Here is a 13,368-nt window from a genome sequence, read left to right on the forward strand (position 1 = left end):
CCCCCCGCTACTCGGAATAGTAGATATTAACGAACTGAATTCTTATCTAAACTATTGTAGCTATCGACGAAAATCTCGAATCTGGGAAAGAAGAAGAAAAGGAAATCTATCTGGGCGATGAACGGTCTTTATCGACATTTGTGTGGTGCGGCTTAAGCCCTTGTTTGTCCGTATTGTTTGTATGCCATCGTTTGATATGTTGGCGCTGTTTGTCTGGCGTTGAGCCGTCACACTTGTTGAGCTTCAGATTGAGGAGAAGCTTCTCACAATCACAGCTAATAATGCATCAAATAATGAAACACTGGCATCTAAGCTGTATTTCAACATGTTGGGAAAGTACAACTCAGAGGATTCCAATGTACCCAATAAAGGACGTTTCCGATTTCAAGGTATTGATAGCTATATCTGTCACGGAGCTCAGCCAGGATAATGGAACATCAACTCATGTGCTCTACCTAAGTAGCTATCAACGAGAATAATCAACATGAGGAAAGAAGAAGAAGAATGATGTGCCATCAGCGTTGACGAGACTTATATCCTTTGCTTCCAGCACGTGAGAGGTATACACGTGACCAGAACGGAGCAATCACTACTGGAGCAACCAATGTCAAAAGTTCATCAACTTCATCAGGACAATAAGCGGCAAAGCCTGGAGGCTTGTGTCCTACAGAAAATGCAACCACAAGTGATCCAGTGTTCAGATATTGACTGCTACTTCAAGGAAGGTGTGGTGATGACTGATGACTGATGGTTGATGAATCTGTAACAAAGAATGAAGATTGGTTATTTGGTTGGTGGAGGACGCACAAGGATGAATACCCATGGATGGCAGCTGCAGCCAGGGACTATCCTGCCATCCCAGCAGCTGAAGTCTCAGTAGAGAGATTGTTTAGCTGTGGTAGGGATCTATTAGGGCTACATCAACATTCTCTGAAAGGTGAGATGATGCGGAAGATGATGCTGTTGAGAGATGTGTCACGGAGCATGGACGCTAGCGAGCTGCACAGCATGTTTGATTATTTTGGCCTGTTTGGTGTAGAACATTCACTGAGCATCGCTTAAACCCCGAGCGCACACTAGATAGCTCGTCGCCGGCAGGCCTGCCTCTTTCCTTTCTTTCCTCATGTTAGAATTTCGTCAGATAGTCTACCAATAGATTCATATTGCTCGAGACCGTCACAAGATGTATATAGTTTAGAGAACACCAAGTGATAACTCCTAGAGCATCTTGCTGGCATTCCCCAACAAGCTGCTGCTTTGATTCAATGAATTGAGTAATAAAAACCTCAGCAGATCATATTGTTCATTAGGCACAGAACATTAAGTGAAGTCTCATCACTCCAGCTATAACTGATCACCATTACCATGTGACTAAAATTACGAATATTCATAACGAATATGAATATATTCGTTATTCGTGCCGACCCCTACACTCATTCTACCATCTACGGTGTCTATAGATATCAATGTCACCCTCTGTGTAATTCAAGTTTCTCTTCCTATATAGTCTCGTGCAGTCCGGACAATCGGCTCCCCAGCTTCCCCAACTCGGAATTCAATCGCTTCATTGGTTTATCCGTTTCATGTCAGCCCGCCCTTGGCGGCCTAAGGCACTGGACTGTGAGCGGTCCTCACAACTGGCGAGGCAAACGCCGCCAGCTGGGCAAGCAAACAAACAAAGCACTGGCGCTGCCGCACAACCCATAGATATATCCCCCTTATCCTGTATATAGGTTCCTCTTCTTTTTTTCCTCTCCAGATTCGATATTCTCATCGATGGCAACCTAGTTTAGATAGGAATATCATTTCATCAGTACCTACTAGTCCGAGCCGTGACACTAACCATCTCATTGTTAAATGGGGTATATTTTGTAGGAAATAGATAAACAAGACGCATGGTAACATACACCCAGTATTAACAAGTACGGGATTACATATTTGACGAGGCCAACACAAGTCAATAGACATTAGGCAGTGAGAATAAAAAGAGTGAGTCTCAACAGGGAATTCACAGGCAATATCCAAAGCTGGAAACCTAAAGTGCAGAAGAAACTATATCAACCCAGTTCATATCGGACGATGGAGTCCGCCGGAACTTCCACTGGCATTTGACCCTTTGCCGGGCTAGCTTCGAGTTCTTGTGGATGCAGCTGGAGGGTGTTGTGATGTCCCATCGATCTGATCTTCGCATTGGAATTGGCAGCTTCCGCGCCCGCGCGTCTGCGGCGGATGATAAGGAACCAAGCAACCGCACCTATCAGAATCACACCAGCAGCGCCGCATCCAAGTCCTATTCCGGCCTTGGCTCCAGTTGAGAGGCCGCTGTCAGCGGCAGCAGTGTCGGAAGTCTTTGAGTTGGAAGAATTGGTGCTTGTTGAATCGGCACCTCCAGGAAGTGGATTCCAATACCCGTTCCAGGTGTCTTCCCACTTGCTGGTTGAGGCCGAAAGCTTGTTATCTGCCAGTCCAATATCGGTTACTTCTTTCTCGGAGGCTCCCGGGCCGGCAGCCTGGCCAAGGTACCAGATGCCGTTGCCATTACCATTCCCAAAACTTTCACCCACAAATGCGGCCTGAAGAAAAGCTCTCCCAAGACTGTAGGATGAATTGACTGGGTAGCAGGGGAAATAAAGGGTTGGTTCTTGTACAAGTGGTGCTTCCAATGTGAGGTTCAAAAGGGCGAATGGGACTTTAATGGTGGTGTTCCCATTCTCAGCCATGTCTTTTACGAATGTAAAGGAGAGATAGGCGGCAGACGACGTGATGTTGGTGTAAATCTCATCCTTAGTGTCCCAGAAGTACAAGCCCAGACTGCTGTTGAAAGTGACCGGGAGCTCTGCTGTAATTGCATCGCAGGCGCTCTTTGGAAGGTATAGATAAGGTGTTTGGGGGCTAACTTCCACTGTGATTGGAAGATCCATACTGCTGTTGGACTGCGATAAGAGGCCATCCTTCTGATCATAGGCCCAGGGCGATCCTCCAGTCGCAACACCGAGGCCAATATCCGTCATTTCAATCACAAGATTACCCCCGGGATTTGCTCCAGTCGGAGTAAATGACTGTGTAGACACTTCCCCAACAAGGCGACTTTTATCATAGCCACCAAGGAAGACAGAGCCCTTGAGTCCAAGGGCTGCAGAGCCAATATGCATGCCATAGGAGTATGACGGGGTCTTCCTCGCTCCTCCAGCGCTGTACATGTAACTTGAAATAAATGTCATTGTGACATCCCATTCATGAAGCAATGCTGGTGCCCCCATGGACAATATCCCAACTGTGACAGGAGCAACCAACCCTCCCGGGAATGTCTGGTAAGCACCATAGAGCGCGACCATACTGGCATTTGGAACAGTGGTGCCATATCCGATGTTCATTGTGTCGTAGAAAGCGCCCCACCTATACAGCGACGGTGCAGAGGCATAACCATATTCATCCCAGCTCCCTGGCTCGGTAATGTTTGTGGCTTTTGACAATTTGCTCATGTCGATGAGACTGGAGGAATCCGAATCGCAGGAAACGGTCAGATTTTCATTATCGCAGATGTCAGTCGACATAATGTAGGTAGACCAGCGACCGCCAGGGTACAGTGGGACACTTTGTGCAGCACCTACACCGATGCTAACAGTGACTGCCTGCCATGGGCCATCTGGGCCATAGCTTTCGTCGGACCATGAGAGTTCAAAGGGAGAGTCGGCTCGAACAGTGCTTGTGGCTGCTAACAACCAACAGAGCAGTAATGTAAAGGGCTCGGTGAGGCCCATTGCACAAAGACAAAGCGAATGAAAACGGAGAAATAAAACCCAGGACAGTGAAAGAGGGATAGAAAAGGAAGGAATCGGGTCGGAATGCGCTCCCAAAAAAGAGGAATCGTAAACTGGAGCATGCGAAAGCAAAGTAAAGAGGAACTTGCGATGGAGAGAACAGCGGATGCTATGTTAGAAAAGGCATCAGGTAATCATCGATTACAGTAAAATTCCAGTTAAACGACTAGCCAGGTCGAGTACAAGCACCGGTGCGGACGTATTTGATGACTATTACAGTACAAGTAAATAAGTACTCCGTAAAGTGGATTTGTCACTGGCGGTATCGGTAAGGGTTTCTTCTGTAATCAATCCTGCATAGAATATAATGATAGTCAATGGTTAGCCTGTGATGTTTTCCCAACCAGAAAATGAGCAATGCACACAGAGCACGAGTTATGAGCCGCAAAACCGCCCCACAGACTCTTTTTAATGCTGATATTCCAACTGTCGCTGTAGCCGATCCGCGCCGCAATGCATATGTTAGTGCGGTTGTCTCAATGTTTTTTTTTTTTTTTTTTTTTTTTTTTTTTTTTTTTTTTTTTTTCTTTTTTTTTTTTTTTTTTTTTTTTTTTTTTTTTTTTTTTTTTTTTTGTCTCCGCAGTAATTTGCGGACGGATACTGCCGGCGGCAAGCCCGTGGAACCAGTAACCCTAATTCAGACTAGTTATTCGAAATTACACCTTGCCGCTCGGGACCAGGAAAATACCGTTGTCCAATGCGTAATACCGTGTAAAGCTCGGTGTAAATTAGTATTGGATACTTCTCTGATTTCAGATTGCTCCTGTCACTGTTGTCTTCCATGGTCTTATTTCATGGTAATATGTGAATACACTGGGAATTTAGGAATTTCAAAAAGATTTACATCAATACGACTGTCGCAGTATCATTTACGTGTGTTTTATGCGGAGTACATGCACTGCACTAGCGTGAGACGCTGAAGTAGCTTGTATGCCCGATAACTAAACGAGACACCACACGCTCGCTTTTCACTTGAGAACCTAACCTGTATATAGGGTGAAATGTCCATTTACAAGTCTAAAGCAGTTATTATATAAGAAAATGCTATGTACTAAAGAATGATATGGTCATTTATGGTATCCAAGTGATTCACGATTGTCGTCGACCAAACGCCCATACCTGTACAATCCGATTAATACGAGAGACTAGGGAAAGGAAATTCAGAAATTACTCACTCCAGCAATAATCGGAACATATACACCTCCATATCTTCATGCCTCAATGTCGTGTGAGCCCAATTGCGCCCAGAATCCGCAATACGCTTGGCCGCTGTCTGCCCTTTTGTATCTTGCTCGAAAAATCGGAGAATCTCGGCGTAGCCGATCGTCTTAAGGCTTAGGGGTACATAATGTACCCAGGGAAAGAGGATATTTTCGTGCCATTCTCTGAAGAATGATAACTTCATAATTACGGCGTAGCTTTGCAGGAAAGCATAAAATCGTCCACTGTAGGCGTTGCCGTCCATATCCAGGAGGTAACGGTACTTCCATGCCTCTGACTGCTTCTCTCGTCGTGCTGTGTCAAAGTACGCATCCTCCTCGTCGCAATCAGTTGTGCTGCATTGCTTTACCTCGGTAAATTTGATATTGAAAAGCTCATTGGACTTGACATGAGCTTCTTTGAGATCCCAACTTTCCTCCCATATATTGCACTCCTCTGGGCCTGGGCGCTTCTGCGAAAGTATCAATTCTGTTGTATTAGAATGAGAATGAGTGAGCTCATCCACCAAATACTGCCGCAGCTGCTGGCGCCATGTCCCTTTATCACTGAATCCACCTGATGTCGCTCCCCTCCAATACAACTGGGTAATGTGTTGGTCCCAATCAACAGCTTTATCTTTGTCAAAATAGATTTGGTCAGTATAATACCACGGAGATGGGTAGAGGATATCCTGGAAAGAAGACAGTTTTGACATTGAAAATACTGGTGTCAATTCTGGTGACAGCTTGCAGGCGTTGGGCTTGTCAAAGAAGCCCAGGCGGTATTGGAGTGATGGGGTTTGACAGATGTCGCTGAAAGCTGTATGGTTAGAAATGAGACCTAGTGAGGCATCACCAAGGATATCTGGGTTGTCTGGTGCGCCTCCATTGAGTTGTCTTGCAGGCGAATCAAGTGGACAAGATAATCGACTAAAAAGCCATGTCTCCTGCATCCCAATGTCGTGAAATCGGGTCCGCGGATTGTTAGCAATGTCTTCATCAAGCTGGCCTGGCGTCTTTGAAAACTGATTCTTCAAGTCCTGCTCATTGAGGAGCAGACGTGACTGCACTTCTCGGCCTAGGGTGACCATCTTGTCCAGACTATCGTGCGGGACTACCACGCGAGGCTCATCATGGATATTAAAAGCGAGATCCATATCCGGCAGCAAGTGAGCAAAAGAAGAAACCATGGCCTGAATTGCTGTAGATTGAAAATTTCCCTGTCCTTCACCGCGGTTGTCCGACTTGCCCTGGCGTATTGATATGCCCACCAGTCGGTTATCGTACCCCAGGTCCTCTCTCGTGCGAGATCGAATAGTTTTCGGCTCGAGGGCCCAAAAGGGAAGCAGATTGTGATAAATTGTATCAAATTCATCTACCAAGACTGTCCCTCGTGCGACAGCAAATTCGTACCATTTGTCAAAGTGCGGCGGCGGCGGCAACCCATATCTTCTTTTATATTCGGCCACTGCTTCCGGCAACGACCGGGACTGGCGTGATTTCACCGCTTCGAAAGAGCGCTGGGCTTCGTCAACCATTCGAAAAACAGGATGGCCACAGTAAAGGTCGGAGTCGGAGTCGGAGTCGGGATCGGAGTCAAGGACGGAACTGGAGTTGGCGTGCAGAGGGGATTCAACGGACACAGTGTACCCCTTCATGAGGCCCACTAAGAGGAGAATCAAAACCACTGCGGTCAGCGCCTTGATGCGGGAACTTCCCAGTTTAGCCCGAATACATGATTTTGGGTTCGCCAGAGGGTCTGTCAGGAATCCGGGGCGAAGGGGAATATTCCGTTGATGCCATGGAAGGCCGGGACCCTGGGTGTCTAAACAAGGGATAAATTTGGCCAAATTTGATTGGACAGTATTTGGCATTATGGAATGCACAAACGTGACAAAAAAGTCTGTAGTAACGACTATGTAACTGTTGGCTGGAAACACATCATAAGAGTCGGGGGGGTGAGATCGGTTTGAAAAAGCAGCGTTTGTTAGGGAGAACCCAGGCTCTGGGATCAAAAAAATTCCGTTTCTCTGTTTACCATTAAATTCCGTTTCTCTGTTTACCATTAAATACTGTATTGTAATAACAGATACCACACATACGAGCCTTGTAGCGTCATGTGCCTGACACCGAATTAGGAACTATGCGGGTACCTGTCCCATTGGTAATAACTTTCTATTCCGATTGGGCACAAAGATAAGATCTGCACATTTGCATATCAAATCAGGAATGACCCATGGTTCATTACTCGACAGTACATGCGGTAAATATCTATGTACGGAGTATGTGTTCAGCTCTCAGAGCCATTTGTGGGAGGTCAAGGACGAAAGATTATGGAATATGTATGTCCAAAGAATTTTATTAGCCTTAAACTACTCTGGATTTTGCAGATTACCAGCCACCGTTATCCGCATGCGGCTGGCGAGCTTCCAGAAGTTGTCCACCTTCACTCACACTGCTTGAATTTGAGATTCTATTCTGAGAGCATATCCATTTAACATGTCAATTTGTCGGCTTCAATCGTCCGATAAATCTTAAGTTGTCGTATTTTGAATGATCCCCACAGTTATCGTTTCACTTGGCCTTGGCCTTGAAATGTATAAGGACTTTGCATTTTGGTGTTCAAATTGTTATATTTACCCGGGATATGTATGTTACTATGCTTTTCTTCCTATTGTTATTCTCTTCATCCGGGCAATTGAAGTCAGGATCACCGCTGCTTCAGATATCTTCCTGTCTTGGTTTAGTTTTATCTGCCTTTCTCATCTCTCGAGCCTCAGTCTCTTTCACCTACCTCTGTATCGATGGTTTTACTCATCCGTTTCTTTTCCTTTCTATGTTTTTACCTTCCTTCAAACGTTTCCTATGTTCGTCACCAAGGTCTAAAAGGAAGAATTGCCGAAGGAGCTGTAATAACTGGGATGAAGCGATACGCCTATGCTCAAGGTGTTTATCAACGACGGACAGACCAAAGGATGATTGAGGCGCCAGGCTAGCCGATCTGTATTGTGATTGACAATGGCTAGCTTAAGCGCTCACTCAAATCGGCAATATACCCGATACATATGCACCATCCATTAGTTCAAGACCCACTGTTCCACATGCTGCTTTTGACATGGATCTTCAAGTTGTGCTGCGCCGCATAACACATGATATCCTGATAAGGCCTTAAAATGCCTATCTGCACTGCCGGCGGCAAAGGATCAGGATTTCAGGAGAGCAAAATACCACTGAGTAGCATGGCCGTGACGAAGTACTTGTCTCTAACGCAGACTACTAAGACACTTAGTCCAAGAAAACCACTCCAGGGCATCATGCGGACTATCTCCCGGAACCACCGTGAAGTACGGCGGACTAAATCCCCTTAACGGCCAAAACTTGTAAATGATGTAAATGACTTAATGCCACCAAAAATTTCCCTATTACGACGTAGTGCATAATATGCATAAAGCAATGTTATTGAGAGACCTGACATGCAATTTCGATGGCTTAATGGCATGCCAATAGGTCAAGTTCTCATCTAAATAAAAAAGCCATTTACAGCTTGTACAACTAGTAGACAGAGCTGCCATTAATGTACCCCTGCAACCGAGAAATTAGAGGAACGAAATATAAACAGGACAAACATAGAAATTCCGTGATATGCATATTTTATGCAAAATCTATCTGTATTTTCAAGTATTTTGCTTACAGATTAGTTTAAATATTCGATAAATACTCAGGTAGATATGATATAAGCAAAGTTTAAATTAAAATGGGTTTTTTTTTTTTTTTTTTTTTTTTTTCATTTGTTAGTCTATTAGATTAATAGCTATCCATACACAAAATCATCATCACGTCTTGAGCGCTTTGGAAGCCGCCCTGATGAGCGCCTCTGAGTACTACTCTTGCCTTGCAGATAGCTATTATCAGGTAGAGGAATCTCATCAGCTTCATCTGATATAGCTTCAGCCCTTCTCTTCGCAAGTGCACGCTCACTAGGAAGTTGGATAACTTGAGATATGGCCCCAGCAGAAGATAGTTCATCCTCATCATCACTAATTGGGTTAAACTCATCTTGTTTTTTCCAAGCATCCTTTTCCTCTGCTGCTTGTGTTTCTTGGGTAGTGAAGTACTCTTCCATCAGGGAAAGCTGCTTGGATTCCATATCAAACTTTGTTGTACACATAAACATCAGCTCCTTGATTGTTTTCGGTTTTAGCAAGCCCCGGCGGTAGTGGCAGATATCCCAAACAGAATTGGATAACCGCTCAACACCAGAACCACTGGCTGGTGTTGTAAGAACATCTCGGGCAACGTTTGCCAGGATGGGATATTCATGTTGATGACCTCTCCAGTACACTCGTGGATTCACAATTTGAGTACCTATAGATGTTAGTATCAGGGAAGGAAGAGGTAGAGGATAAGCTTACCACTTCCAAGATACCGTGAAAGCTCATAATTGGCAGTTGTTTGTGGCTGTAGAGATGCGGCTGATGTCACAAGGATATCTATATCAGAGATACCTTCTGCTGAAGACCGGGCAGTTGATATAGACTGTGTCTCTAAATAGCGCTGCTGGTAAGGTTGAATGTAAGCCTCAAGGGCCTTCCGGTATCGTGACTGCCAGTGTGGCTCCCAGTGTTACGGAGCATGGACGCTTGTGAGATGTATAGCATGTTTGATTACTTTGACCTGTTTGGCGTAGAACATCTACTGGGCATCGCTTAAACCCCTCGCACACACTAAATAGCTCGTCGCCGGCAGGCCTGCCTCTTTCCTTTCCCTCCTCATGTTAGAATTTCGTCAGATAGCCTACCAATAGATTCATATTGCACGAGACCGTCGCACTAGATAGGGTTAGGGCTCAAAGCCAACCTCAACTTCAGGAGGTATGGATCTTCTCTGATAGTCAGGCAGCTCTTCAGGGACTTCAGGGACATGTCAACAGCTCTATGTTTCTGTACATAGTAGAGCTGATCCAGACCATCCTTCAAGACTTCACTATCCAAATCCACATTCACTGGGTAGTCTGGCCAATATATCCTGAGTGAAATTACACGCACTGCATCTCAACTACAGGAATGTGGCTGGGATATATGACTGTATTGGCTCCCAGGTCATGAAGACATCTACAGCAATGAGTGTGCTGATGCTCTTGCAAAAGAAGCTGCTAATTCCCTGGCACCCAATGGTGCGGAAGAGCTCACTCTCATGGCCAGCACTTGAAGAAGCCTCTGCATAGAAGCAACCAGTGCATGGAAGACTGAATGGGCTGCTTCCACCCATGGGAGCTCTCTCCGTCGCTTATGGAAAGAGACTTCAAAAGCATCAATTGTCACGGGCTCGAAATAGAAGATAATAACGAACTGAATTCCTATCTTGACTATTGTAGCCATCAACGAGAATATCGAATCTGGGAAGGAAAAAGGAGAGGAAATCTATCTGGCGAGTGCAGTCTCTATATAAGCCTTTGTGCGATGCGGCTTGAGCCCTTGTTTGTCCATATTGCTTGTATGGCATCTTTTGGCATGTTGGCAATGTTTGTCTGGTCGTTGAGCCGTCACATCAATACAACTATACCAAGGCCTTCAGAGAGCCGCTACATCAGTTCTCATTCAAATGCAAACTGGAAAGATTGTGCTGGCCAGCTATCTTGGTACCTTTAAGGCTATGGAATCGACTGAATGCTCTTGCAGACATGGCCTCCAAGATACACACCATGTTCTACTCCACTGTACAAACCAGGCAAGACCCCAGATGTGCCATCTTACACAGGGGTCAAGGCAGGAGCTGGATTACCGGGCCTACCTTACACGGTTCATGCTTGAGACAGGCCTTTTGGGCCAGTTTCAGGCTCTACCAACCGCATACCGAGTCACAGCAACGGACATGAAGCAACCGGCAGTATAGCACAGCCAAGGTTATGCGCTTGCAGAAATAAGGACGGAAACAAGATCGGCCGCCCCGCAGGACCTGCCGCCACTCGGCCTGCAAGGCCGACAGATGCGTGTATGAACAATAATAATAATAATAATAATATACGTTAATCATTATCACATCCAAAAAGATCCGGCAACAGCTTTGCGATGAAAAGTGGCTGAATACATGTCTCTCGCGGTGAGTCTGTGCATTGAAGTATGAGTTTTTGAATTTAGGGCCACTAATAGCAGAAAGCAGAGGACGCCACTTTGAGGCGGCTCATGGAGTTCAAACTTTGCTGTGCTCGTAAAACAAGAAAACTACCAGATAATCCGCTCTATCAGGTAAGCTGGTAATATGTATGTTCCTATAGGTACCTGTTTTTCTAGACTTTCCTCTTATGGACGCCGCTTTGATGAGGGCTCTCAGGGTAGGTACGAGCTTCGCACTGGTTAAGATAGCATTCATCGCTAGTGACAGCTTTCCAATTGGTATGAAATGCCGCCCTTAAATGGCTGAAAATTGGCCAATCACAATTTTCAGGAGGACATCCTCATATACTCTGTATATACCATATACCATCCACTGATCCATCCAATGATTTGTAGGGGCCAATAATAGCCTTGGTAACCTTTTGACTGATGTTACAAAACAATCGTTTGTTTCATTTTAGAATATGGGCTTCCTATATTTCTCCCTGCCGGGCATTGGATTGCCTCTCTTCCTCAGCCAAAATACTCGCGGCTTCCTCACTGCCGTTTTCCAAGGCATACTGGGCAGGTGTAAGTCCCGTCTCAGTAACCTTCAACGGATCAGCACCTTTTTCCAGCAGGAATGGGATCATATGATGGCGGTTCCATAAGGCAGCAGAATGCAGTACAGTCCCTGGATCTGTACGAGGCCTTCCTCTGTGGCTTATACCAAAGCTGTTGGAGTCATTAATACCACAACCATGATCAAGAAGTGTCTCTATCACAGTCTGCCAGTGTTCATCATCTCTCATGATCGCGTATTTCAGAGCAATGCTTCTGGTTGGATCAGCACCCCATTCAAGTAACAGTTTGATGGTGTCCAGAGAGGCGTCCCTGGCAGCAATGCTGATTGGGACACAATAGATGGGTGTTCTTGGATTTGGATCTGCTCCGTGATCAAGCAGCCATTGAACTACTCCTTCATTCTTGACGGAATCACTGCAGGCTTAATCAGTATACCTGGAAAGGAAAGGGAAGGAAAGTAGATTCTTTCACCTCAAGATTGTAAAACGCCATGGTGACTTTTGATTGAGATCCCACCCATGTCGGTACAAAGTTTCAAGGATCTCCAGTCTCTTGTTCTCTGGTACCGCATCACTGACAGCATCATAGCTCAGTGTATAAGTTATTTGGACTCCTTCCTCCAAGAAGTACTTCACCAATGGTACGTCTCCACGGTGAAATGCTGCCACCAATGATTCATAGAAACAAAGAGAATCCAGGTCTGGCTCCAAGGCCGACTCTTCTGCACGCCAGCCATCCATAATTGACCTTGTTTGGTCCAAGCCTTCTGCCTTGAGTAGACGCTGCTCCCACGCCTCGCTGCTCACTCTGCACGCGCTTTCATCGTCTGACTGTAGGGGAGATCCGGGCATGATGGTGAAGTCGTATTGATTGTTGATGGTTAGAGAGAGTATTGAATCTGTTTAAATCCAATCCATAATCATGATCGGTGGCCTAAGGCTGACAGTGAGGCGTTCTGGTGATGGTAAACAAAGTAGCAGTGATGCTGATCATACTGTAGTTGGATTTGAAGTGGATTCCGGGGGCTCGTATGTCCGGATCCGTACTCGGAGGTCGCCTACTCAGGGGAATAAGGCGAGGGAGTCAAAGGACCAATTAGACGAGGCTATATAACGGAATAAAACAAACAATTGCAGCATTCCATGATTGGACCTCAGATGGTGATGAGGCTGTAGTGTTCCATCCTCTGACATGATGATCATCCTTTGAGGACTGGTAGCAAACCTTGATTGCAAGCTGCGCCACCAACTTCACCTCCTGGCATGCACCAGACCAAGAATCGATTGGCATTGAGGGACCAGTTGGAGATGTAGATGCTGTCATTGCATGACCGACATCACTGAATGCTGAGAACAGCTGGGGCACTATGCAGCTTTGCCTCGTCCGTACTGGACATGGGCCCGTCAGATGCAGTGGCATTGCCTCATAGCTGAGACAGGCCGTGCATGGGACATGGAAGACACAGGCATTCTTTGTCCAATTGACAAAATTCGGCCTGCAATTTTTCTCGAGCCGCCAGGAGCGCTGCATGGACACTTCTGTCTTGTGCTTAAAATAACTTTCTATGGGTAGCCAATTGCGAATGCCTTCCTCGTGCCAGTCTTTGGGAATTCAATGCATTCATTGACCATTTTGGGCAGGATGCATATCACTGAGACACCCAGTCAGCCT

General features: G+C 45.8%; 4 protein-coding genes across 4 annotated transcripts; all 4 read right to left on the bottom strand.

Annotated features, from left to right (window-relative positions):
- Positions 1-2,216: 2,216 nt before the first annotated feature.
- Positions 2,217-3,686, bottom strand: ASPGLDRAFT_91730 (uncharacterized protein; the record flags this gene model as incomplete). Its single annotated transcript, XM_022550506.1, has 1 exon — positions 2,217-3,686. A coding segment is annotated over one exon (1,470 nt), but the record flags the coding sequence as incomplete, so codon positions are not given.
- A 1,086-nt stretch (positions 3,687-4,772) lies between these two features.
- On the bottom strand, positions 4,773-6,628 carry ASPGLDRAFT_77756 (uncharacterized protein). The gene is made up of 2 exons (XM_022549915.1): positions 4,997-6,628; positions 4,773-4,940 (listed from the first exon to the last, which is right to left on the bottom strand). The coding sequence occupies exons 1-2, from the start codon at positions 6,556-6,558 to the stop codon at positions 4,889-4,891; spliced, it is 1,614 nt and encodes a 537-aa protein (XP_022395971.1). The 5' UTR covers positions 6,559-6,628; the 3' UTR covers positions 4,773-4,888.
- A 2,203-nt stretch (positions 6,629-8,831) lies between these two features.
- ASPGLDRAFT_137232 (uncharacterized protein) lies at positions 8,832-9,410 on the bottom strand (the record flags this gene model as incomplete). The annotated part of the gene is made up of 2 exons (XM_022541511.1): positions 8,832-8,942; positions 9,015-9,410. Coding segments are annotated over 2 exons (507 nt in total), but the record flags the coding sequence as incomplete, so codon positions are not given.
- Positions 9,411-11,428: 2,018 nt separating this feature from the next.
- ASPGLDRAFT_52894 (ankyrin repeat domain-containing protein) lies at positions 11,429-12,965 on the bottom strand. The gene is made up of 2 exons (XM_022547858.1): positions 12,169-12,965; positions 11,429-12,111 (listed from the first exon to the last, which is right to left on the bottom strand). The coding sequence occupies exons 1-2, from the start codon at positions 12,546-12,548 to the stop codon at positions 11,607-11,609; spliced, it is 885 nt and encodes a 294-aa protein (XP_022395973.1). The 5' UTR covers positions 12,549-12,965; the 3' UTR covers positions 11,429-11,606.
- Positions 12,966-13,368: the final 403 nt, after the last annotated feature.

This window comes from Aspergillus glaucus (assembly GCF_001890805.1).
Source record: "Aspergillus glaucus CBS 516.65 unplaced genomic scaffold ASPGLscaffold_33, whole genome shotgun sequence".
Classification (NCBI taxonomy): Eukaryota; Fungi; Ascomycota; class Eurotiomycetes; order Eurotiales; family Aspergillaceae; genus Aspergillus; species Aspergillus glaucus.

Coding starts and splice junctions, on each gene's coding strand:
- ASPGLDRAFT_77756 (XM_022549915.1), bottom strand. CDS start 6,558: ATGGTTGACGAAGCCCAGCGCTCTTTCGAAGCGGTGAAATCACGCCAG. Junction 4,941..4,996: donor ATGTTCCGATTATTGCTGGA/GTGAGTAATTTC, acceptor CGGATTGTACAG/GTATGGGCGTTTGGTCGACG.
- ASPGLDRAFT_52894 (XM_022547858.1), bottom strand. CDS start 12,548: ATGCCCGGATCTCCCCTACAGTCAGACGATGAAAGCGCGTGCAGAGTG. Junction 12,112..12,168: donor TGGCGTTTTACAATCTTGAG/GTGAAAGAATCT, acceptor TTAAGCCTGCAG/TGATTCCGTCAAGAATGAAG.